This window comes from Trichechus manatus, unplaced genomic scaffold (genome assembly GCF_000243295.1).
Source record: "Trichechus manatus latirostris isolate Lorelei unplaced genomic scaffold, TriManLat1.0 scaffold00057, whole genome shotgun sequence".
In the NCBI taxonomy this organism is placed as follows: Eukaryota; Metazoa; Chordata; class Mammalia; order Sirenia; family Trichechidae; genus Trichechus; species Trichechus manatus.
In genome coordinates this window covers 13,758,301-13,784,893 of record NW_004443993.1, presented here as the reverse complement: position 1 = coordinate 13,784,893, position 26,593 = coordinate 13,758,301, and the positions used below count along the sequence as shown (strand labels likewise).

Below are 26,593 nucleotides of genomic sequence, written 5' to 3'. Positions count from 1 at the left end.
TAACTGTATTCTCAATTCCTCCCTCCTGTGCCTATAACACTGCTGTCATTCGTTTCACTTATCCATAAACTATAATCACATAATATATTTTTGCTATTATTTTGAACAAACTGTTAACTTTTAGATCAGTTAAGAATAACAAAGTTAAAGGATTTTATGTTGCCTGTATTTATTTGTTGTGTAATGTTCTCCCTTTCCTTATGTAGATCTGAGTTTCTGATCCATAGGATTTTATTTCTCTCTGAATAACTTCGTGTACTATTTCTTGCAAGGATGTTCTACTGTGACTAGTTTCTTCCATATTTGTCTGGAAACATCCTTTTTTCTCCTCCAGGAACTGATCCCTCCTGACAGCATGTCCAAAGTATGTGAGATGTAGTCTCGCCATCCTCGCTTCCAAGGAGCATCCTGGCTGTATTTGTTCTAAGACAGTCTTGTTCGTTTTTCTGGAAGTCCATTGTTGTTAGGTGCCGTCGAGTGGATTCCAACTCATAGAAACCCTATGTACTACAGAATGAAATGCTACCTGGTCCTGCACCATGCTCATAATCATTGTTATGCTTGAGCCCTTTGTTGCGGCCACTGTGTCAGTCCATCTTGTTGAGGGTCTTCCTCTTTTTCATTGACCCTGTACTTTACCAAGCATGATGTCCTTCTCCAGGGACTGATCCCTCCTGACAACATGCCCAAAGTATGTGAGATGTAGTCTTGCCATCCTTGTTTCTAAGGAGTATTCTGGTTGTACTTTTTCCAAGACAGATTTGTTGATTCTTTTGGCAGTCCATGGTATATTCAATATTTTTTGCCAACACCACAATTCAAAGGCGTCAATTATTCAGTCTTCCTTATTCAGTGTCTAGCTTTTGCATGTATATGAGGTGATTGAAAATATCATGGCTTGGGTCAGGTGCACCTTAGTCCTCAAAGTGACATCTTTGTTTTTCAACACCTTAAAGAGGTCTTTTGTAGCAGATTTGCCCAGTGCTCTCAGTCATTATTACCTCAAATATTTTTTGTATTCATTTCTTCTGTGTTTTCTTTCTGGTATTCTCAATACGTGGATGACCCACATTTAGTAATTGTCCCACAGTTCTGGGATTTCTGTTCCAAGTTTTTCATTCTGTTTTCTCTTTGCATTTCAGTTTTGAGAGTTTCTTTTAACATATCTTCAAGCTCACTGATTTTTTGGTTTGTACTGTCATTTGATTAACTTGTTAAAGACATTTTTCATTTCTGTTACAGTTTTTGATTTTTAGCATTTCCTTGGTTTCTTTGTTACAGTTTCCATCCCTCTGCTTATACTTCTCATGCGTTTGTTACATGTTATGTATTTTATTTATTAGCACCCGTAGCATGTTCATTATAGTTATTTGAAATTTTTGGTCTGATAATTCTAAAATCTCTGCCATCTCGAAGGCTGATTTTGAGGCTTGCTTTGTCTCCTAATATGTCTTTAGGATGCCTAGTAGTTTTCTGTTGAAAGCTGGAGATTATGTACTAAGTAAAAGGAAATGAAGTAAATAGACCTTTAGTATGAGGTTTAACTTTATCTGGCTAGACATTAGGCTGTGTTTACCGTTTGCTGTAGTTGTCAGTTGCTCTGATGTTCTTGTTTTTTTTTTCCCTGTTGTGTTTGGCTTTCCTAGACACTTCTTAAATCAGATCTGACACTTGGAGTTCTTTCTGTTTTAATCTCGTTATATAGAGCCCTATCGATACGGTGGTAAGGTATGGACAAAGGGGAATCCTAGTATAGTCCCATGATTAAGTCTCAATGTTTTAGTGAGCCTGTGCCCCTGGACAGTGACCGTACAAGTGCTTCTCAGGTTTTCCCCTCACTTTATTGAGACAGGAGCCTAGATGAGGCTGGTGTTGAATGTTTCACTACTGCAGGTCAGTTCTCTTGAGGACTGACTTTGTCAGGGAGAACAGAATCCTCTGGAAAATTTTCAAAATGGCTGCTTTTCTTCTTCCCGCTACTGGAAGGAAGCACAAGATTTTCTCTGATGGTCACACTGAGGACCTGGTAGGGTTCCTGCAGGTAAAACTCAAAACTCTGTGGGTCCCCCTAAGATTGAGCTCCCTTGGCCTTTTTAACCCTGAAGTTTGTCCACATCAGGCCTCCAGCAATTCATCAATTGCATTTTAAGTTTTCCTACACTGATATTGATCCTAGAGATGGTTTCTGTTCCTAGATTTTTGCTCTGGTAGGATTCTCTGTAGGTGCTTATGTGTCTCTCCAGTTTTGAGGCAGCAATTTGCCCTATGACCTCTATTTTCTGAGTTCATTATGTTCAGATTTTTCTTGTGAAGATGGGAGTGACAATTTCCAAAGTGCTTATATTAATATATTGGACCAGAAACTTGCAGTCTTCCGTTGTGTTTTGTGTCCTTACTGTGGTCTTTATTTTCATGTTACTTTCTTTGTACTAATCATTTATGCTGCTTTTGTTTTTCCAGTTTCCCAAATTTATATATTTAGCCTACCGTTAATGATTTTTTCTTTTCTGGGTATAAGCAATGTATCTTCCCTTTCTGGGCATGAAGGTCAGTGGAGCCCTTTGACTCCTGTACCTCTAAGTTGGGACTTGTTGAAGTCGACAAGCATGTGAAATGTATATGACTGTTTGCAAAATCATAATGATCTACTTCCAAGTGTTTAGAATTGAAAGTGTGGTCTTTTCTTCCCTTACTAAGCCAGGTTTCACGAGCTAATATTTTCTAAAATTATTTTGCAAGCTGCACTAAATTACTAAAGATAAATATGCTTGTGTTACTTGCTCCTTACTGTCTTACTGTGTGCGCTTTTTGTAGAACATATCATCACTTAACATTTTATATGTATGTGTGTCTGTATGTGTATATATAATATATATGCATATATATAGTGGCAGAGTGGTTAAGAGTTCAGCTGTTAACCAAAAGATCAGCAGTTTGAATCCACCAGCTGCTCCTTAGAAACCCTATGGGGCAGTTCTACTCTGTCGTATAGGGTTGCTATGAGTTAGAATTGACTCGACAACAACAGGTTTTTGTTTTTATGTGTATGTATATATATTTAAATTTGCTATCCACATGCAAAGAACTTAAACAATCTATGTTCATTTGGATATCTCTATTTTGTTTACTGCTGTATCTGCTTTGCCAGCACGAAGTAGGCTCTGTGTCAGTATTGCCTAAATCAATTTTAATAAATGAAGGTAGCCACAGTTAAGAGTCTGAAGAGAAGAAGTCTTGTCTGAGACACAAGACTTTGACAGAAGTAGCTCCTAGTTTTGTGAATTGAACAGGATATTTCCATTGTCTCCTCTTCCTAGTGTCCAGAACGGCTGTAGATCATGCATGGTGTTATTGGAGAATAACAGCCAGAGTAACAATGAAACTACATGCATATGAACAGAAATGTAGTTGTTAGGAATTTAGACTTCAAAGACAAATTGACCTGCATTCTGACCCTGGCTCAGCAACATTCCATGTGGGCAACATTGAGTATGTGATTAATTGATTATCTCTAAGGATTTCATTTTATTTGAATCCACAATCAACACCCGTGGAAGCAACAGTCAAGAAATCAAAAGATGCATTGCATTGGGCAAATCTGCAAAAAAACCTCTTTCAGGTGTTGAAAAGCAAAGATGTCACCTTGACGACTAAGGTGCAACTGACCCAAGCCATGATGTTTTCAGTTGCCCCATATGCATGCGAAAGCTGGTTGATGAATACGGTAGAGCAAAGAAAAATTGATACCTTTGAATTGTGGTGTTGGTGAAGAATATTGAGTATAGCATAGATTGCTAAAAGAATGAACAAATCTGTCTTGGAAGAAGTACAATCAGAATGCTCCTTAGAAGCAAGGATGGTGAGACTACGTCTTACATACTTTGGACATGTTATCAGTAGGGATCAGTCCCTGGAGAAGAATATCATGCTTGGTAAAGTGGAGGGTCAGCCAAAAAGAAGGAGACCCTCAGCGAGATGGATTGACACGGTGGCTGCAACAGTGGGCTCAAGCATAGCAACAATTGTGAGGATGGCGCAGGACTGGGCAGTGTTTCATTCTGTTGTACGTAGGGTCGCAATGAGTCAGAACCTACTCGACGGCACCTAGCAACAACTTTACACCAAGGCTTTGAACCTGTTTATGCTGGATTTAATAATGGCTGAGGAAGTGAAACTGAAACAGAAATTTTTAAAACTTTTTGAACTAGAATAATAGCCAGAACAAGAATAATTATGGGTTGAAATCCTGGTAGAAACTTAATCTCCCTTTTAGAAAACAGGGGCAGTGGTTATGTTGTTTAGGAACCACATATTTTGCCCTTCAGATTTTGAGCAGATTTGGAAGCAGCGGTGCTAAGCTCAAAGATGACAGCCGACCACAGCACTCTATATGGGTCACTCTCCACACTTCTGCCAGTAATCCAGTCTTCTCCATCAGGCAGCTGAAAGGGTATACTATGCCTCCTCAGTCTCCCATTCCAGGGCTTGGATCTGTAAGTTTTCCCATCCGATTATCAGTCCGGTTCACCAAAATTTTAAAAATTCAGGTCTGCGCTGGTTTTGCTTTCTCAGTCATTACAGGATTGGTTCAAACTTGTTCAAAGTCCTGCTTTACTCAGCTATGAATTGTTTGAAATAATACTCGCTTAGGAGAGTGATAAGATATAAATGAGCTGTAGCGTGTTGGAAACCTTTTTGCAAAACTTCGCAAATCGTAGTTGCTCAATACATGAAACATTTTATTATTATTATATAATTCATTTCAAAACCAGTAGCTGCTCAACTGGAGATAGATGTGGCAGTCTGCTTCTGTAAAGATTTACAGCCTTGGAAACCCCATGGGGTTGCTATGAATTGGAATCGACTCCACGGGTGTGGGTTTTTTTTTTTTTATTGTATAATTAAAATTAGGGTTTTTGATGACTTTAGAGTATGTAACGTGGCCCACTGCAGTAGAGGATACTTTTGAATTTTGGCTCTAGCTCAGTTTATTGTGACACCATCATACCAGGATTGATTAGAGATGACATAGACAGCTCACTTCACACCTTTCCTGATAAGAGGAGTCTTCTTACTCTAAAGCTGTTGTTTTACCACTCAAAGTGTAGTTTAGCAGCTTTTTCTCTCCTCACTACATAAGGAAGACAATGGATTGGTGCTATTTTACAGAGATCACTCTTACAGAGCAGGGAATTCAACTGGCCAGGGTTCAGGGGATCATGGTTGTGTGCCTTCCAGGGGCTGCAAATGTGAGAGAGTTTTGGAATGGAGCCCCTAAAGGGCTAGAGTGTAAATCTCTGTTTCCTAGGCTTCACAGGCAATTTAACAGGTTAATCATCAGAACTTCAACTTATAAAATTAATTTTTTTGTAGTAAAAATTATATGTAACAATATTTCCCAGTTCAACAATGTTTACATGTGTAACTTGGTGACATTGATTGGAGCCCTGGTGGCACAGTGGTTAAGAGCTCAGCTGTCAACCAGAAGGTCAGCAGTTCAAATCTACCAGTTGCTTCTTGGCAACCCAGTGGGAGCAGTTCTCTGTCCTGTAGAGTCACTATAAGTGAGAATCGACTCTATGGCAGTGGGTTTGGTTGTTTTGTTTTTGGTTTTACGTGTATAACTTGGTGACATTGATTAGGTTTATCATGTTTAGTCATTACAAAATGAGAATCGTAACCCTCTTCAGTCAGCAAGGGCATGCTGTTCTTGTTTCTGCAGTGGTCAGGCTCTTTGTCTTAACATTAGACTGTGTTTGTGTGAGGATGTATGTGTATATGTTTGTTGAGGGGAGCAGTCACTAATAATTGGTGTAAAGTGTCAGATCTCAAAATTTTCTCTCACCTGAGCTCTAACTTTATTACCTTTGCTTATCTTATTGAATGGGACAGAGAGGATGACAGAACAGCTGATTTTTTTGAAAAACAGGTGACTGACTTGTAAAAACTCATTATTCTCTAAAAGAATATTTTTTCAGCAGATGGACCTGTCACCTCCTGATCTCATACAGTTGTTCAAGAAAATATGACTAGCTCAGGGCCTTGGGTTGCCAATTTGTGTGAGCCCCTGGTCCTCCCATGGTTAATACCTCATGCTGCCTTCACCCTGTGCTTTATGTTTTGATGAGTGTTCTGGTGGGTCTTATGGACGGAGTTCAGATTGTTCATAAGGAAGTGATGATCTGAATTAGACCATTTCTCCAGTTTCTGCTGTTTCCTAACTGTTCTAGACCATAAAGGCAGGACAAGACTGCAGTTGGTCACAGTCAAACTGTGGAGAGATTATTTCAGTGTGTTGGAAGTCTGTGAGACAGGATGCAATCGGTGAGGAAGTGAATGGAGTTAGTGAAGGGACAAGGCTGATGGCTATACTGTTGAGTAGACCTTGGTAGAACATAGAACCTTGTCAAGTCCCTATGTATTGTCAGTTCTCCAGGAGTGTCAGCCTCACCCTTCCCATACACATTGAAGTACATGGCACCTTGCTTATCCACAATGTGTGGGATGTTTTAGGACTCAGTATTCGTTGAGGATGTGGCTGTGGTCTTTAGCCAGGAAGAGTGGACTTTGCTGGATCTTGCTCAGAGGAAACTCTACAGAGATGTGATGATGGAAAACTTCAGAAACCTGGCTTCAGTAGGTAAGAATGGCATTCTTTTTTTTTTTAATCCTTCAGTGAAAAAAAATACTTATTGACTTTGCTCTAGTGTTTGGGCTAAGGAATGGGAATAAATTGTTAAATAAAACAGGCATGATCTCTTGGTCTATGGACCTTACATATCCTGGCTTCTCTATGGACATAAACCTCTATGTATTAAAGTGAGTTTTCATTGCTCTTGTGATTAAAAGCCCTGAGGTTCTTTAAGTGTTATAAGTGTAAGCATTGGCTTCAGGGGTCACTTTGGGGGCACTGAGAGATTTGTGTTTTGGGACCTTATAGAGTTTTACTGTATTTATTGCAAGTTTGACATGATTATTTTGCTACAAATAAACTCACACCTGTCCATTTTCAGAGACCGAAGAGCAGAGTATTAGTTCAGTGTCAGGGCGATGTTCATTGCTCTGCACTGTCATTCATCATGCACTACATCTCTTCATGAGCACCATGTCATTGTATCCATTTTTTTCCCCAAAGAAGCAAGAACAGTGGACATAGGACTCATCCAAGGCCACTGTGTGGGGGCGCACCAAGAAAGCAAGTATTTTTTGAAGGACCAGCCCTGCACAGAGGGAATTACATTTGAATAAGTCAGCTAGAAAACGTCTCTTTTGGGTTGAGGACACAACTTCACAGAGACCTAATCTTTTCTAACTTTAGCAATCCTGTCACACCTGTAGTCATGTAGACCCTTTTCCTCTTTTAATATTTCATGTAAATTGTGTTTAGTATCTTTTTACTTCTCGTAATTGTACCTATTTATGTCATTGTCACTCTCAATCCTCATGTATTTTCTAGTAAATTGCTTTATAACCATTGCCAAAGTGCTGAAATAGCAAAATGTGGCTGAGTGTTTCTTTATTCACAGCAGCCTTTTTTGCCCTAATAATTCGTCTTTCCTTTTTATTTCATATTGTGGATCTCAACTTGAATTATTGAGTCAGTCTCTCGAAACCTTATTGAAGGGGAAAAGTTATCCAGTGAACACATAATGGTGCGATTTATGAAGAATAACACCTGGTTCTCCATGTTAGGAGAAATCTCCGAATCGCATGGCAGTAAAGATCAGCATAAGAACCAGAGGAGATATTTGAGGTGAGTGGCATTCGTACAAGAAAAAATAGTGCCTCTTGAGAAAGTCTTAAGGTGTTCTGACATTATATGCTTACGCGTATACACGTATAGATGTTTACGTGTATAATGCTTGGTGTCTCAGTTATCTAGTACTGCCATAACAAATACAAGTGGGTGGCTTTAACCAAGTGGATGGCTGTAACAACTATTTTCTCAGTTCAGGAGGCTAGAAGTCTGAATAAAGGGTGCTAACTCTAGGAGAAGGCTTTCCCTCTTGGCTCTGGAGGAAGGTCCCTGTCTCTTCTGAGCTTCTGTTCATGGGGCTTTGCATGTGTCTTCCCCTGTCTCTGCTTGTTCACTTGCTTTTTTAATCTCTATCTCAAAAGAGAATGACTCAAGATACACCCTAATCCTACCTCATAAACATAACAGACGTAACCTAATTCTTACTAACATAACTTAATTTTGCCTTACTAATGTAATGAAGACTACCCATTCTACATGGGATTATAACCACAGGCATATAGATTAAGATTTACAACACACATTTTTAGGGGCCATAATTCAATCTGTAACACTTGGTAAAGTAGAAGGTCATCAAAAAAGAGAAAGACCATCAAGGAGATGAATTGAAACAGTGGCGGCAACAATGAGGTCATAAATAGCAATGATTGTGAGGATGGCAGAGGACCAGGTAATGTTTTATTCTGTTGTACATGGGGTTGGTATGTGTCGGAAACAACTCCATGGCACCTAACAATATATTTAAACCTAGCAGTAAAATTATGTGTCCAGAGAGTTTTCATAAAAGTGAGTAAATGTGTTTCAGACATATTTCACTTGGAAGCAATTGTAAGAAAACCACGTATTTTAGAACAACAGTGACAGTAATGGAAGTATTTCTGCTAGATGAATTAATCTATGCAACATGTGAGACAAATCAGGACAAAAACCATGCACATTCATTGTGTTTGGTAGTGGTGAAATGGGAACAAATTTATTTCCAATAGCATGTTGCCCATTTTTAACAAGTCATACAGTAGAGAACCTCTGTGAAAGTAATGAAGCCCATCAGTGTGGGAAAACCTTCAGCCGGAATCCAAACCTTACTGTGCTAAAAAGAAATTCTCCAGAAGTAAATCCTTTTGAATACTGTGAGTGTGGAAAAGCCTTCATGGATCACTCATCACATAAGCATCATACCAGATCTCACACTGGATGCAGTACTTGTCAGTGTAAGAAAAGTGGAGAAGTCTGCAGTTGTCCTCACGTGACCACTCCTGTGCTTTTACTGGAAAGAAACTCCATAAATGTAAGGTATGTGAGAAGGACTTCATTTGTATCTCAACTTTTAAGAGTTCTGTGACAACACTCACTGGTGAGAAACGCTATGAATGTAATGAATGTGGGAAACGTTTCTGTAGTTTTTCATCCTTTTGGACACATAGGAGAGGTTGTAAGCATGAATGTAAAGAATGTTATAAAACCTATAGTCTTTCATCTCTCAGTTTACATAAAATTCATAACAGAGACAAGACTTATGAATGTAAGGAACTTGGGAAAACCTTTAGTGAAGCTTCCTCTCTCAGAATATAAGAACTCACAGTGGAAACAGGCCTTATGAATGTAAGGAATGTGGGAAAGCCTTTAGTCAGTCATCACACCTCACTGAACATGTAAGAACTCACAGTGGAGAGAAGCCTAATGAATGTAAGGAATGTGGGAAAGCCTTTAGTCAGTCATCACACCTCACTACCCATATAAGAACTCACAGTGGGCAGAGGCCTTATGAATGTAAAGAATGTGGGAAAGCCTTTAGTCAGGCTTCATCCCTAACTATACATATAAGAACTCACAGTGCAGTTAGGCCTTATGAATGTAAGCAATGTGGGAAAGTCTTTAGGCAATCCGCAAACCTCACTACACATAAAAGAATTCATCGTGGAGAGTGGCCTTACGAATGTAAGGAATGTGGAAAAGCCTTTAGTCATTCCTCAAACCTTACTACACATATAAGAACTCACCGTGGAGAGAGACCTTATGAATGTAAGGAATGTGGGAAAGCCTTTAGTCAATCCTCAGCCCTGACTACACATATAAGAACTCACAGTGGAGACAGACCTTATGAATGTAAAGAATGTGGGAAAGCCTTTAGTCATTCGTCAGCCCTAACTATACATATAAGAACTCACACTGGAGAGAGGCCCTATGAATGTAAGCAGTGTGGGAGAGCCTTTATTCAGGCCTCATCCCTCACTACACATATAAGAACTCACAGTTGAGTGAGGCCTTATGAATGTAAGGAATGTGGGAAAGTCTTTAGTCAAGCCCTACGCCTCACTCAACATATAAGAACTCATAGTGGAGAGAGGCCTTACAAATGTAAGGAATGTGGGAAAGCTTTTAGTCAGGTTTCATCCCTCACACAGCATATAAGAACTCACAGTGGGGTTAGGCCTTATGAATGTAAGGAATGTGGGAAAGCCTTTAGTGAAGCTTCAACTCTCACTAAACATAAAAGAACTCATAGTGGTCTTAGGCCATATGAATGTAAGCAATGTGGGAAAGCCTTTATTCAGATCTCATCCCTCACTAAACATATAAGAATTCACAGTGGAGTTAGACCTTATAAATGTTAGGAATGTGGAAAAGCCTTTAGGAAGTCTTCTTGCCTCATTTCACATACAAGAACTCACAGTGGAGAGAAGCTCTATGAATGTAAGGAATGTGGGAAAGCTTTTAATTGTTCCTCAAACCTCACTTCACATCTAAGAACTCACAGTGGAGAAAAGCCTTATGAATGTAAGGAATGTGGGAAAGCTTTTAGTCGTTCTTCACACCTCACTATACATATAAAAACTCACAACGGAGAGAGGCCTTATGAATGTAAGCAATGTGGGAAAGCCTTTCGTGATTCTTCAACCCTCACTACACATATAAGAACACACAGTGGAGACAGGCCTTACAAATGTAAGGAATGTGGGAAAGCCTTTAGTCGTTCTTCACACCTCAGTAGTCATAGAAGAACTCACAGCAGAGTCCTTATGAGCATAAGGAATGTGGGAAAACCTTTATTCTTTCCTCACACCTCACTACACGACATACAACTCAGTGCAGAGACTGCTGTATGTCAAAAGTGGGGTGTATCATTCTTCTTGCTATAATTTCAAACATCGAATTCCTGTAAGTCTGCAATTAAAGAGCAAAGTTTCTCGTGTAAGAAAGTACTAATGCAAAGAAGGAGTCGTTAGAGCTACTGTCTGCTTTTGGGAGCAATGACAGTTTCGTTGTAACTATGGGGCTATCGTCAGTGTGTTGCTTTCCAAGTCCAAGTTAAATTTTATCTTCATGTCTTTGGCTGTTGTAAATAAGGCTGTAGGGATTAGCCTTGAGCAAATGTGGTTGTATATTTTTTCATGTTTTATTGATGTTATTTTGCAGACAATAAAATAATACTGATCTTGTATTTGGGTTGAGTGTTTTGTTTCTGTATTTATTACTTTTCTATTCTTTCTTATTGTAAAGTTTATTGTTTAACTCTTTATAATTAGTAAGTTTCTCATAAAAAAAACTCCGCTTCCATCAAGTCGATTCCAAGTCATAGTGACCCTATAGGACAGAGTAGAATTGCCATATAGGATTTCCAAAGAGCAGCTGGTGGATTCGAACTGCTAGCCTTTTGGTTAGCAGCCAAGCTCTTAATCACTGTGCCACCAGGGCTCCAAGTTTATTCTAGGACGATAGTTTGTGATGGAAAATATTCTGTTTTTTATTGTACTTTGGCATACTAATTTTCGTTCCCATTTATAATTATTACCTATGGTATTTATCCCCCATGCATCTGTCATCTTGTCGTACTGTGGGAGCTTGTGTGTTGCTGTGATGCTGGAAGCTATGCCACTGGTATTCAAATACCAGCAAAGTCACCCATGGCAGACAGGTTTCAGCTGAGCTTCCAGACTAAGACAATCTAGACAGAAGGGCCTGGCAGTCTACTTGTGAAAAAAATTAGTGAAAACTTTCTGAATAGCAGCAGAACATTGTCTGATACAGTGCTGGAAGATGAGCCCTTCAGGTTGGAAGACACTCAAAAGGCAACTAGGGAAGAGCTGCTTTCTCAAAGTAGAATTAACCTTAATGACGTGGATGGAGTCAAGCTTTCATTCACCTCAGATGCATGTAAAAGCTGGACAATGAATAAAGAAGACCAAAGAGGAAGCCTTTGAGTTGTGGCATTGGAGAAGAATATTGAACATACCATGGACTACCAAAAGAATGAACGAATCTGTCTTGGAAATACCTTAGTAGCAAAGATGATGAGACTTCATCTCATATATTTTGGGCATGTCATCAGGAGGGACCAGTACCTGCAGAAGGACATCATGCTTGGTAAAGTAGAGGGTCAGCTAAAAAGAGGAAGACTCTCCAGGAGATGGATTGACACAGTGGCTGCAACAATTTGCTCAAGCATAACAACAATCATGAGGATGGCGCAAGACCAGGGAGTGTTTCATTCTGATGTACATAGAGTTGCTATGAGTCAGAACTGACTCAATGTCACTTAACAACAGCAGCATGATAATTATCATGGTGGTGTTTCCCAAACGGTGTTTTCTGTTCCAATAATTTCTTCTGTGTGTGTTAATCAGAATTCTGCAAAGAGTAGTTTTTTTTTCTTTATTTATTAAATGCTTTATTCTAGTATAGGCTACTACATACTACTTTTTTTTTTTTAATTGTCACAGATTTGGATATTAGGAGCTCCCTTAAGTAAGTTCCTGGTTTTTTTGACATGACCCCATTATAATTTGTACATTTCTTTTCGACGGTGTTTGAGGCTCATCTCGTCTTTTTCCTGCCCAAGCCCTGGAATCAAACTTTTTTCCAAGAAACTGTGTTCCTTTGATTGTTGTTGTTAGATGCCATCGAGTTGGTTCCGACTCATAGTGACCCTGTGTACTATAGAATGAAACACTGCCTGGTCCTGTGCCATCCTCACAATTCCTGACATACTTGAGCCCATTGTTGCAGCCACCGTGTCCGTCCATCTCATTGAGTGCCTTCCTCTTTTTCACTGACCCTGTACTTTACCAAGCATGTTGTACTCCATGGAGTGATCTCTCCTGACAACATGTCCAAATTATGTAAGACGTAGTCTCACAATCTTTCCTTTGATTAGAGAATGATATTTAGAAACAAAGATCTGGGCATTAGATATGCTAATTGCTTTTGGGCCCTGAGAATTGAAACATCTAGAAAATAATATGTGAGTATACACAAAGACACTTATTTTTATCTGTTTCTATGTGGATCCGTATATGTTTTAAAAATTCAAGGTCATACTCATGTCTCTGATTCGAGTCCAACGCTAGAGTTCATTTTAATCATTTCCCTTACTCTATATATTATTTCTTTCTCTAACAGTAATACTCATGGCTTTCATCCACAGTACTTTTTGCTGAATCTCAAAACATGCATAAAGCCGTTTCAGAATTGCTAACCATAAGGTGATGAACCACCTTGCGGAAAGCAATTTGATCTTAGTATGAGCTTCATGAGAGTCGGACTGCAGGTAAGTCTAATTTAGCTTGTCATGCAGGACTGGCTAATAAAAGTCCAGAAGCTGAAGGCTTAAGGGAACGTCCCAGTTGGTGAGAAACATCCATCTGTGTGGAGGGCAGCATGTCCTGGGGGCTTGGAAGCTCTGCACTGGGACCCTCCCAGATCTCACTCTGCGTCTTTTCGCTTGTATTCTTTCTTGCTACATTAAAACTGTTAACATAAGGATGGCCTTTTTATGAATTCTGTAAGTTCCAGAGAATTATTGAACTGAAAGGAGGCTCAGAAGGAATAGGGCTGGGGACCCCCCATCTTGAGGCTGGTATTCTAAGGGAGATAGAGGGACTTCTAGCCAGCAGATGGGAAGTTGGGAGTTGTTCAGACTCCCAAAGTTGCACCTGATATCTCCCTGTTTGGCAGTCTGATGGATGGTGTCCTTTTAACTTTTGAGGTGTGGCATAGCTCTGGGTGGCTAAATTCAGAGGGAGAACCTTGCATGGGTGACTGGTGTCAGAACTAAACAAGGACAGGAATCAGATTTCCACATGACGTAGTTGGCATGTGAAGTCAGATTTCTTAGTCTCCTTGGCATAGATAGTAAGTTGAACCCATTAAGTTTCATGTGACCCTAAAACTGGTGTCTCTACTATTGTATTACATGAGTGGTGGAATTTTAGTGAGGGTTGGAAGATTACTTGAAACAGACTGATGTGTACATAGTAAGGACTCAATAAATAATTTTTAATGAGTGGATAAATTAATACATTTAGGCACAATCAGGCTGGAGTTTCCTCAATTCCCCGCCTCTCCTTACAAAAGTTTCTGCTGCCACACCCATTCACACCTCCATATGCTACATCTCAGTGAACGTTTGGCTTTCTCCATCAGCTGTGGGTTCCCTCCCTTTCTGATCCATCACATCATCAATCATTTACTCTCTCCAGTGTCTTCAATATCGCCTGTGTCCTGTTTGCCCTTAGCATCAGATCTGTCCAACCTAATTGAACCTCTTCTGGCTATGTTGCAGCTCGTTTCTCAGTCATCCTGTTTAAGTTTCCTTAAAAAGGTGCTACAGCCACCTATGTTCTTGGCTTCAACCACAAAACCAATCAACTCTCTCAGGTCCATATCTTCAGCAGAGTTACTGTTTCCCAGACTTTGGCACCAAGTATCATATATAATCATTATAATAGGTTCCAAGGAGTTTATCTTGTCATAATTGTATCCTTTAGCCACTGCGCTGCCAGCAGAATGTTGGTTTTAAAAGACAGCATCTAATTATATCACTCCCTTGCTTAACATCTGTATTTCCACCTCACTTGTCTAAAATGCATTTGCATGTTTCTTTAGGTTTATATCAAGATTTCTTTACAAGGCCACTACTTCTAGGAGGCCTTCTGTCATCACCTCAACTTCACGTGCTGTGTACTGTCCTGGCACTCTGTTTTGGCCCCCTTTGTAGCACTGATAATGCTCTCACTATAAACAGCTTTCTGGGGTAGAGTTTATGCTTGTTTGTCTCCACTGCTTTCTGTGCCTTTCACAGAGAAGGCCCTCAAACACTCGAAGCAAAGAGTAGATGGGTGTAATAATTACTTATGACATGTCAGGTTCATCTTGTATCACCAGCCCAAGGAATAGTGTGTATCACAGAGCAGGCAGGCTTTTAATGAATGTGGGATGGGTGGAATTAAAAAGATAATGATGAAGTGGAATTTTCAGATGACTGGTAAGTGGAATGAAAGAAGAGCAGTTGTTCAGGTAACCGCTAGAGGTCTTTGTCATAAATGTTTCCATTGGGTACCATCGAGTCATGTCCAACTGATAGCAACCCTACATACAACAAAACAAAGCACCACCCAGTCCTGCACCATTCTCACAATCATTGCTATGTTTGGGTCCATTGTTGCACCCACTGTGTCATTCTATCTTGTTGAGGGTCCTCCTCTTTTTCGACGGGGAAGCATGATGTCCTCCAGGAATGACCCCTCCTGATAGCATGTCCAGTGTATGTAAGATGAAGTCTCGCCATCCACACCTCCAGGGAGTATTCTGGCTGTAACTTTTCCAAGACAGACTTGTTCGTTTTCTGGTAGTCCATAGTATACTCAATATTCTTCACCAGCACTGTAATTTAAAGGCATCAGTTCTTTGGCCTTATTCATTTGCCAGTTTTTGCATGTATATGAGGCAACTGAAAACACTGTGGCTTGGATCAGGCACACCTTCTCCAAGTAACATCTTTGTTTTTTAACATGTCGAAGAGGTCTTTTGCAGCAGATTTTTTGAATAAAGAGAATCCTAGGAAGACAATGGTGGAATCGATCCTTGGTGTTTATCATGGCAGAATTGTGTCAAATGGCTGACGTATGTTTTCTTAAAGCAAGTAATAAAACATCATAGGGCTTTTTCTTTAAATGTTATATTTTCAGAGCAGATTTCCTTATCTAGAAATCTCTCACATCAAATCTATACTTGCTTCTTGGCCACACAAAAGTAAATACAATTCCTTTTACATATGGAACACTTAAAATAGTCAAATATTCTGATAGATATTCTTCAGGTCTTGTGCTTTGCAGGCTAAATATCCCCGTTACTGTACCTGTAAAAGTTTGGCCTTCTGGTGCCTCAGCTTTTCCTCTACACTTTTTGTGGACAGTGTCCTTGTTGGATTAAAGCCAACCTTCAAGATTAGGCTATGCTCATTAAATAATACTGTCAAACTAGTTCTACTGGTTTTCAGAACAGTGTAGTTCTGTGGATACAGACCAAGCTCATGTGACTTACAGTGATGCTGATTTCATAACCAAATGAAATATTTTAAATTTTTTTTATTTAGAAGAGAAATTGATTTTTAAAAATTGAACAAACTTTTTAAGCAAACATTCATGGTAAATGTTGTCATGATTTGAATTATGTCCCCCCAAAAATGTGTATATCAGTTTGGCTGGGCCATGCTTCCTGGTACTGTGTGATTTTCCTATATGTTGTAAATCCTGCCTCTGTGATGTTAATGAGGGAGGATGGGTGGCAGTTGTGTTAGTAAGGCAGGACTAGATCTACAAGACTGGATTGTGTCCTGAGGCAATTTCTTGAGATAAAGGACAGAAGTGAACAGTGAGATGGCGGGACCTCATGCCATCAAGAAAGCAGTGCCAGGAGCAGAGCGTGTTCTTTGGACCGGGGTCCCTGTGCCGAGAAGCTCCTAGTCTGGGAGAACACTGATGAGAAGGCCAAGAGAGAGAGAAAGTCTTTCTTTCAGAGCTGACACCCTGAATTTGGACTTTTAGCCTACTTTACTGTAAGAAAATAAACTTCTCTTTGTTAAAACCATCCACTTGTGGTGTTTCTGTTATAGCAGCACTAAGATGACTAAGACAAGCATGATTTCTTTATCTTTTAAAGAAAGTTCACTGGCAAATACAGGGAGCATTTCATGAGATTTCCAGGGAGATACACCTCCTCACTTATCGACTGTCTTAGTCATCTAGTGCTGCTCTAACAGAAGTGCCACAAGTGGATGGCTTTAACACGGAGAAGTTTATTCTCTCACAGTCCAGTAGGCTACAAGTCCAAATTCAAGGCATCAGCTCCCAGGAAACGCTTTCTCTGTCAGCTCTGGAGGAAGGTCTGCGTCATCAATCTTCCTTTGGTCTGGGAGCTTCTCTGTGCAGGAACCTCCAAGTTCAAAGGATGCGCTCTGCTGCCGGCACTGCTATCTTGGTGGTATGACGTTCCCATGTGTCTCTGCTCGCTTCTCTCTTTTATAGCTCAAAAGAGATTGGTTTACTTTTTAGCTCAGTGGTGAAGTTACCTCCGAGGTTCACTGTTCAGCCTGGGAATGGACAGCCCTATAAAACCAAATGAGACTAACGAGGTACAGGAGTCCAGTGACAAGGGCCAGAAGGCAGAAGGGGACAAGGAAGCTGGTGATAGGGAACCCAAGGCTGAGTAAGGATATCGTTGATGTGTTGTGAGATTGCTAACCATTGTCATAGGGCAACATTTGTAGTAACTGTTAAATGAGAAACTATTTTGTTTTGTAAGCCTTCTTCTTAAGTGAGAATAACAGCACAATTGGAAGAGTGTAGTCAGTGTCACTGAACTGTGTATGTAGAAATTTTTGAAACAGTGTATCTTTGGCTATGTGTATTTTCACCAAAAAAAAAAAAGGTTGAGAATTTAGAGGGTTAATATGTTGTGGGGTTGTTAACCAATGTCATAAAACAATATGTGTACTACTGTTTCATGAGAAACTATTTGTTCTGTAAGCCTTCACCTAAAATACACTAAAATATAAAAAATTTTTTAAAAAAAAGATTGGTTTAAGACACTGTCCAATTTTGTATACCTTATCAGTATAACTGCTGCTAATCCATTTTATTAGCTGATAGTGATTGAATTTACAACACGTAAGGAAATCACATCAGATTACACAATCATACAATACTGGGAATCATGACCTAGCTAAGTTGACAGATATTTTGGGGGGACACAATTCAATCCATGACATTGACTATTTCATCTGATGTTTCCCGTTTATAACAATAGTAAAAAAACTACCCAAATATTTTGCTCATTAACAAAGCACGTCTAGCAGTAACAAACACCAAGGTGCCAGGCAAGAGTAACGCTGGTTCTATGGCTGTGATGGTTATGTGTCAATTTGACTCAGCCATGATTGTCAGTAGTTAGGCACTTATGTAATGATGTAATTAATTTGGCAGTTATGTAATGATATAATTTGGCCTAGTCTCTCATAGTTTTGCATAACACTGCTTTTCGTGTAACGACCTGGTCTTTGAAACCTAACCATGTTGGTAAGGAGTGGGTATATCTTGATTTCAGAAAATATATTCATGATGTTTATAAGTGGGAGAATCAAGAGTTGCCTAAGAAGAGATGGAAGAACTGCATGACTGTAGGTCTTATTTAATCAACAAATAGATAAAGGTCAAGCTCTAGGGAGGTGAGATGTTTTGAAGAGTTATTGAGTTCACAGGCACAGAGCACTTCTGGATAATCACAGGTCCATGGAATTGATTATCTGAAGTGGAATGGAGTGGCAAATCCCCAGCAATGAGATCAACGAAACTAGAGACCAAAGTAGTAGATAAAAATCCATGCAGACACTGAAGCCCCCAGATGCAATACAGAATTTAGGAGGGAGGGTAAGGATGAGCCAGTTTCCAAAGTCATTAATCAGTCAAGTGATTGGGAAGTGGGCAGACAATAGTAATAAGGTTGGAGAGAAGCTGATATAGTCAAAGGCAGTAAAAGAAACAAGTGATTGTATATACGAGTGAAGGAAGGTCAGCCCTCAAATGGTACTGGGAATTGAGAACAATTCTGTTTTCATTCATGGAATCAGAGGTACAAAGGGGGTGAGATAAAATTCAAAGTGTTGAATAAATTTTTAAAAATCCTGAAACCTGCAGAAAGGACATTTTTTCACACAAAGTAAAGTGTCCAAAAATAAGAGAGCTTGGAATTACTGCAAGACAGGTTTGCCCACTTCAACACACCTTTATTTTCCTTACCATGAGTTCTTTATCCCCTTTTGCTTCCCATTCCTTCAGTGTTTTCCAACTTTTATAGTTCTGCTTTATTCTGTTTAGTTTTTTGTGCTTATCTTTTAAGTCTCTGAAATCCACCTCCTGCCCTGCATCTAATATTAAACCCGTCTACCACCTCTAACGCCACAGGTCTGTCAGTTTGTCATAATGTGGTGGGTTGTGTTCTGCTGTGATGCTGGAAGCTATGTCACCAGTATTTCAAATACCAGCAGGGTAACCCATGGTGGACAAGTTTCAGTAGAGCTTCCAGACTAAGACAAAGAAGGATCTGGAGGTCTACTTCTGAAAAAATTGGCTTGTAAAAACCTTATTAAGAGCAGCGGAACATTGTTTGGTATAGTACTGGAAGATGACACCCTCTTGTTGGAAGGCACTCAAACTACGACTGGGGAAGAGCTGCCGCCTCAAAGTAGAGTTGACCTTAATAGAGTGGATGGGGTCAAGCTTTCAGGACTTTCAGTTGCTGAAGCAGCACAACTCAAAATGAGAAGAAACAGCTGCAAATATCCATTAGTAACTGGAAAGTGGAATGTACAAAGTATGAATCTAGGAAAATTGGAAGTCGTCAAAAATGAAATGGAACCCATAAACATCAATATCCTAGGCATTAATGAGCTGAAATGGATTGGTATTGGCCATTTTGAATTGGACAATCATATGGTATACTATACTGGGAATGACAACTTGAGGAATGGCATTGCATTTATCATCAAAAAGAACATTTCAAGATCTATCCTGAAGTACAACACTGTCAGTGATAGGATAATATCCATATGCTTTCAAGGAAAACTAGTTAATACAACTATTATCCAACTACTAGTGCCAAAGAAGAGGAAATTGAAAATTTTTACCAACTTCTTCAGTCTGAAATCAACCAAACATGCAATCAAAATGCATTGATAATTACTGGTGATTGGAATGGGAAAGCTGGAAAGGAAGAAGGAGGATTGATAGTTGGAAAATATGACCTTGGTGATAGAAGTAACGCTGGGGGTGGCATGATAGAATTTTGCAAAACCATTGACTTTTTCCTTGCAAATTCCTTTTTTCAGCAACATAAAAAGCAACTTTACACGTGGGACCTCGCCAGATGGAATATACAGGTATCAAATCAACTACAGTTGTGGAAAGAGATGATGGAAAAGCTCAAAATCATCAGTCAGAACAAGGCCAGTGGCCGACTTCAGATCAATTGTGCATATGAAAGTTCAAGTTGAAGGTGAAGAAAATTAGAGCAAGTCCATGAGAAACAAAATACCACCTTGAGTATATCCCACCTGAATTTAGAGACCATCTCAAATAGAACACTAATGACTGAATACCAGCCGAGCTGTGGAATGACATCAAAGACATCATACGTGAAGAAAGCAAGAGGTCATTCAAAAAACAGGAAAAAAAGAAAATACCAAAAGGGATGTCAGAAGAGACTCTGAAAGTTGCTGTTTAACGTTTAGTAGCTAAAGCAAACATAAATGATGAAGTAAAAAAGCTGAACAGAAGATTTCAAAGAGCGCTCAAGAAGACAAAGTAATGTATTATAATGAAACGTGCACAGACCTTACATTAGAAAACCAAAAGGGAAAAATATGCTTAGCATTTCTCAAGCTGAAAAAATTCCAGCGTCAAGTCACAATATTGAAGAATTCTGCAGGGAAAATATTGAACAATGCAGGAAGCATCAAAAGGAGATGGTTGGAATGAATACACAGTCACTGTACCAAAAATAATTGGTTGACATTCAACCATTTCAGGAAGCAGCATATGATCAAGAACTGATGGTACTGAAGGAAGAAGCCCAAGTTCTACTGAAGGGAATGGCAAAAAAGCCTCCAGGAATTGACAGAATACCAATTGAGATGTTTCAAGCAAAGGATGCAGTGCTGAAAGTGCTTACTTGTCTATGCCAAGAAATTTGGAAGACAGTTACTCTGCCAACCAACTGGAAGAGATCCATATTTGTGCCCATTCCAAAGAAAGATGATCCAACAGAATGTGGAAATGATCAAACAATATCGTATCACACACAAGTAAAATTTTGCTGAAGATCATTCAAAAGAGGTCGCATCAATACATTGACAGGGAACTTCCAGAAGTTCAAGCCGGATTCAGAAGAGGACATGTAGCAAGGGATATCACTGCTGATGTCAGATGAATCCTGGCTGAAAGCAGAGAATACCAGAAAGATGTTTATCTGTGTTTTATTGACTATGTGAAGGCATTCGACTGTGTGGATCGTAACAAATTATGGATACCTCTGTGAAGAATGGGAATTCTGGAACACTTAATGCTCATGAAAAACCTGTACGTAGACCAAGATGCAGTTCTTCAAACAGAACAAGGGTATACTGTGTGGCTTAAATCAGGAAAGGCGTGTGTGTCAGGATTGTATCCTTTCACCATACTTACTCAGCCTCTATGCTGAGCAAATAATCTGAGAAGCTGGACTATATGAAGAAGAATGTGGTATCAGGATTGGGGAAGACTCATTAACAACCTGGGATATGCAGATGACAGCCTGGCTTGCTGATAGTGAAGAGGACTTGAAGCACTTACTGATGAAGATCAAAGACTACAGTCTTCAGTATGGATTACGCCTTAACACAAAAATCCCCACACCTGAGGTTGGACCTGTCATTCTGCCCCTCCTCGTCCCTCCCTAAAGCTCCTAAGAACCCTTCCCACCTGTACGTGGGGTCGGGCGGTGTCCCGCGGATGCCCTGCGTGGCTCACCCTCCCAACCATGGAGGAGGCAATGGTCGCGCCCTGCACCCCAACGTCGTCAGCGGCACCTCCTGGCAGCGTGTAGCTGACAACTGCACGCAGGCTAGGAACTCTGTGAGGTGTGTGGGACGGGGCCCAAAGGGAGCAGGGGCTGGGAGAGGCAGGGTCAAGACGGGGGCGGGGCCTGGGAAGCACGTGGGAAGTGCGGGGCCTGGTTGGGGAAGGGCAAAGACAGGAATGGGTGGAGCTGGGGGCAGTGAGGCGGGGCCGGGAAGGGAGCAAAGCTCTAATAGCGGGAAAGGGCTGGGGAGGGGCAGTGAGGGGCAGGCACCAGAATGGACCTGCCCCTTTACACTCTTCCCCAGGTGCTCCTGAGCAGCGCTCTGGCGCGGCGCGGCGGCTCCAAGGAGAAGTTTACGTTCTGCTGCGAACTCAACGTTAGTGTCTGTCCGCTCAGCCAGAGCGGGGGCTCCCGTGAGCCCTTCCGGAGGTGGAAGGAGTGGGGCCGGAAGGGCGAAGGGCAGATCGCAGGTATGGATAGGAGAGGAGGTGGGCTTCGAGCCCTGGCCGCCTCAGAAGTGGCTAAGGAATTCTTGGAGAACCGCCCGGGGGCAATATGTGAAGCGCAGTCAAGATGGGGTAGGACCAGACAAGCGCACCATGTGTGCACGCTGTCTGAATGGCCTTGATTGCACAAGAACATTGCCTCGCATGGTGGGTCGGTTTAGATGAGGCTTGCAGGAACCCGCGCCCTCCCTGATCCTCCCACCCTAGTTCCAGGTAACAATTTATAACTCCCTGGGGCAGAAGGTAGATTGGATGGTGCAGCTGCCGGTTTGCGAAGGTGTTTTCTTCGTAAGGGCCCCAGTGGCGGGACTGTGCCCAATGAAGTGAGCCCTGTGGGCACCACCCTGCCATGAATCTCTCTTTCCCTCTAATGGACACCTTCTACTACCCCACCATAAACACCTCCCTCCCTTGGGTACCTCCCCGTCACTAATAATCTGCCTCTGCTATCTACCCCCGCCCCATCTCCATCTGTGCTCCTCGATATTCCCTTGGGAGCATCTCTCCTGTCCCCATGAATATTTGTCCATTTTGGATATCTCCTCTTGAAAATCTTTCCTATTTATAATCCTTCCCGGAAGGATATCCCCACACACCAGTTAAACCAATTGTGCGGAGTTGACTCCAACTGCCTGTAGTGCAAATGGTAAACATGCTTCACTGTTAACCAAAACTTGGGAGGGTTAAGTCCACCCAGAGGCATGTCAGAAGAAAGGCCTGTTAGTAATTACTTCGGGGGGAAAAAATCAGCCATTGAAAATCCTTTGGAGCATACTTCTACTCTGACACACATGGGATTGCCCTCACACGCAGTCCCCCACACATCTCCTTCAGGAGTCTTTCTCTCACTTGTCTTCCTCATAGATCTCTTCCCCCCCAACTTCTTCCCCCTCTCACAGTCTCCCTGCCCACCCAGTGGATTTTTTTCTACCTTGTGAATGAGTCTCCTCCGCAATCTTTTCCTCAGAATATCTGATGTCTCCCCTCCCCTTGCCACCTAAATGCCATCTCCTCATCCCAGGAATCCTTCCTCTCCTTGAGTTTGGCCCCCCCACTCAGCCCCTCCATGTATGTGAGACAGCCTCTTGACTTGGGTTCTGTCTCCATTACCTGAGGTGATGCTTCCAGGCTCAGACAGGCAGGAACATCCCCCAGAACTGCTCTTCTCTGCCTCAGTTCCCTCCAGGGCTTCAACACCTACTCAGTGGCCCAGGTGCCTGACCAGAGCCCCGACTCGCACCCACTGACCCATGCCCCAGTCTCGTGTCCTGGTCATATAAAATGCGGTGAGACCTCATTCAAGTCCCCTTCCCTCCTCCCATGACAGATTTGAGGTATGGTAAACCAGGTGGACGCTGGGTTGGAGGGTCCTCAGTTCATGGTGTAGCACCACCACTCCCACCATTGTTTGTCCTCGAGTGACCTGGGGCTGCTGTGAGGACTCAGTCTGATCATGAGTGGGTGATACTCAGCATATATGTCACAGCGGATGGCAAATGGGGATTTGCACTTTTGGAGGGTCAGGGAAGGCCTTCCTGAGAAGGTGATGGTGAGGACGACGCTGAGGGAAGTGAGGGAGTGAGCCATGTGGCTATTTGGGGGAAGAGGGATCCTGGGAGGGAAGTTCACACGCACAAGCCCTTAGGAGAGTGGTGTTCAAGGAACCCAGTGTGGCTGAAGAAGAGTGCCAGGTGGTGGGAGGATAGGAGGGCACGGCCTTAAGGGCCAAGGGGAGGACTTTGGCTTTTACCGAGAAGGAACCACAGGAGGGTCCTGACAGGGCTCCATTAAGACTTCTGTGGACCTAGAACTTTTGCCTTTGTGGGACCCTTTCTCCATAAAAGAATATTAAAATTATATGTTATGATGGCATTGGTATAAAGATGAATATAATTTATGTTGGATTCATCATTATATATTTTTATTATATTCAAGGTTTTCTTCTGATTCTGAAAATAATTAAACTGAAATATTTCTGTAAACTCCTGAAGTCTTCTGGGTCCCGGCCACTGAGGCTCGTGTGTCTAGTGCAAATTCGGCCCTGGTCCCAAGCAGAGGAGGGCCATGTTGGAATTTAGGATTTTCCCTCTGGCTACTTTGGGGGTAGGAAACTGGTAGACCAGGGAGGAAGCCACTGTGCTAGTCCCGTTTGTGATGGTGGCAGCTTTGACCAGGGAAGGGGAAGAGGTGGTCAGATTCAGGATAAGGTTAGCTGTTAAACGATTTGCTAATAGAAGTGAAAGAGGAGAGAAGGTTTTGTCCTGAGCCCTGGGAAGGATGGAGCTGCTCTTGGCTGAGGTGATGGTCATTAACATCATGCACCTTCTCTGGCCAGCATATCTGGGCTTCATTCAGTCCTAACATAGTGGAGATTGGGAACCTGGACCAGAACTCCTGCTACGTGTTTGCCAGGCCTTGTTCTGGTTAGGGAAGGTCACCAGGCCAGGGAGGGAATGTGAGTGGAGTTCTGGGGCCCGTCCCCTGACTTGCTTGCCTCGACCTCAGGTACACTGGTGCAGGCAGCAGTGTAAGCTCCCAGGTCTCGGGTGCCTACATCTTTAGATCTAACCAACTAGAATCACTGCCCTTGAGTTGCTAGGATGAAACTTGCCTGGTGAAGGTGTGTAGCCAGGAATGATGAGTGTGCAGGTGGGGGTGGTGGGAGCGCTGGGATTAGGTGTGAAGTGTGAGGAAGCCTGGGAGGGAGGGTAAACCGTGTGTATGGGGTAGCGTGAGGGGGAAGGATTCACATCTCTGTCACATAAAGGGGTTAAGATCTGAGAGTAATATTTGAGCCCCCCTCCCATTGGCGGGTATTTATGTCTGTATGTACTCCATTCCCCCATGTTCCCGAAGACGGCCTTGGTGCAGGAGGGACACCAAAACTTCAAACCTGGTGTTCCCAGGTGGTTCGCCTGTACCCAGGATAGAGGCACCTGGAGCTGGAATGGATAGTGGGGCCAATACCCGGGGAGTGAGTGTCCTGACTGGGATGGGGGTGGGGGCAAGGCCAGGGTGGGCTTTAGGTGAGGCTCACAACAGCTGGGGGAAGGAGATCATCAGTCACTGTAACACGACACTAGAGAGGAATGGGTGTATCTACACAGACAGCAATGCCCGAGAGACACTGGAGAGGAGGTGGGAGAGCTAGGGACGCTGTGGGCATGGAGTGGACTGTGGTGTATTAGGGCCCAGAAGTGGTGGGGGCATTTGCTGATCATATCAGTGTGGGAGGGAGAAGATGAGGGGGGAATGAGGAGTAAGTGAGAAGAGGAGGGGGAGCCAGACCCCAGGCCTGACCGAGCCACACCCCTCCCCAGGCGCATTATCGTCCACCTGCAACTTGAGCCAGACTGATCCAGTGAGGGAAACGACTACCCAGTCAGCAGCACATTTACATCACATTACTCCCTACCCCCCACCCAAGCCTCAGCGTGCCCCTCCCCGCCTCTTCCTGGCACCCTGCTCCCAAGAAAGAATCACCCCTTATCCTCAGCATCATCCAACTGTCCGAGGTTGTCACTATCATCTCCTCTGGGACCTGCCTGCTGCCACAATGAGTCTGAGTCTGAGTCCCCTCCACCAGAGATGGGAGAGACTCACCACTTTCTCTTCTTGCTGCTGCTGCCACCAATGAAAGGCATTAAAATGCCACCACCGGGACCCAGGTTAAGGCGTGACTGAGTGTGGTTGAGGGTGGGTGAGGGGGATAGATCCAGAAAAGTCAGCAAACTCCAGCTGACCCAACCCAAGGCTTGCAGGGGTGCTTCTTGCCGGCTTGAATCCTCACACCAGACACACACCGCTCATGCCCTGCCGACCACTCATTCCTCCATCTGCTGCTTCCCCCTCCGTCCACTCAGGCCCTGGCAGGGCTGACTGGAGAAGCCACAGAGGGCAGGCCTGTGCTGGACCCTGGGGCCCAGAGAACCCAAAACCCTGGGTTCTCCCTGACCTGGACTTGGGGGGTGGAGCCCTGAGGGTGAGGAATCTGGGAGGTCCTGGTGGAAGAGATGGTATCAGAGGCAAGTCCCAAAGGGAGGCTTCGACAGCTGGGCTGGAGCTATGGACCTTCCAGGAGACAGGCAGAGTCTGACACTTCCTGGGCTTCTGGTGTGTTCTAGCGTCCATTATGGAGGAAGGAGATGTTGAGGTTAAGCTTGAGGTTTAGAGTCAGAAGGAACTGACTTGACCACCAGTTGGTGCAGGCTTATGCCAGTCCCTTGAAGGCCCATGGACACGCAGCTCCGCCTGTGGCCCACGTGCAGACCAGTGTTTAAATGCACCTTCTGGAAATTTACAAAATCACTCTTTGGAACAGGACCACCCAGGACAGACAGGAAGGACTGAGAGTGTCCCTAGGCCCCCAAGGTCCCATGTGGGGCCATGTCACTGGGCACACCTATCTCTTCTGACAGCACAACCAGCCAGCTGTGGC

The 26,593-nt window shown here is 42.5% G+C and overlaps 1 protein-coding gene and 1 pseudogene across 1 annotated transcript in view; both read left to right on the top strand.

Moving 5' to 3' along the window:
• Nucleotides 1-26,593, top strand: part of LOC101342334 (zinc finger protein 709-like) — a 129,606-nt gene that overhangs the window by 19,385 nt on the left and 83,628 nt on the right. The window contains 2 exon segments of the mRNA XM_023733321.1: nucleotides 6,514-6,640; nucleotides 7,603-7,753. Of these exon segments, the coding sequence (XP_023589089.1) occupies nucleotides 6,514-6,640; nucleotides 7,603-7,753 (278 nt within the window).
• On the top strand, nucleotides 8,414-9,448 carry LOC111820968 (zinc finger protein 699 pseudogene; annotated as a pseudogene).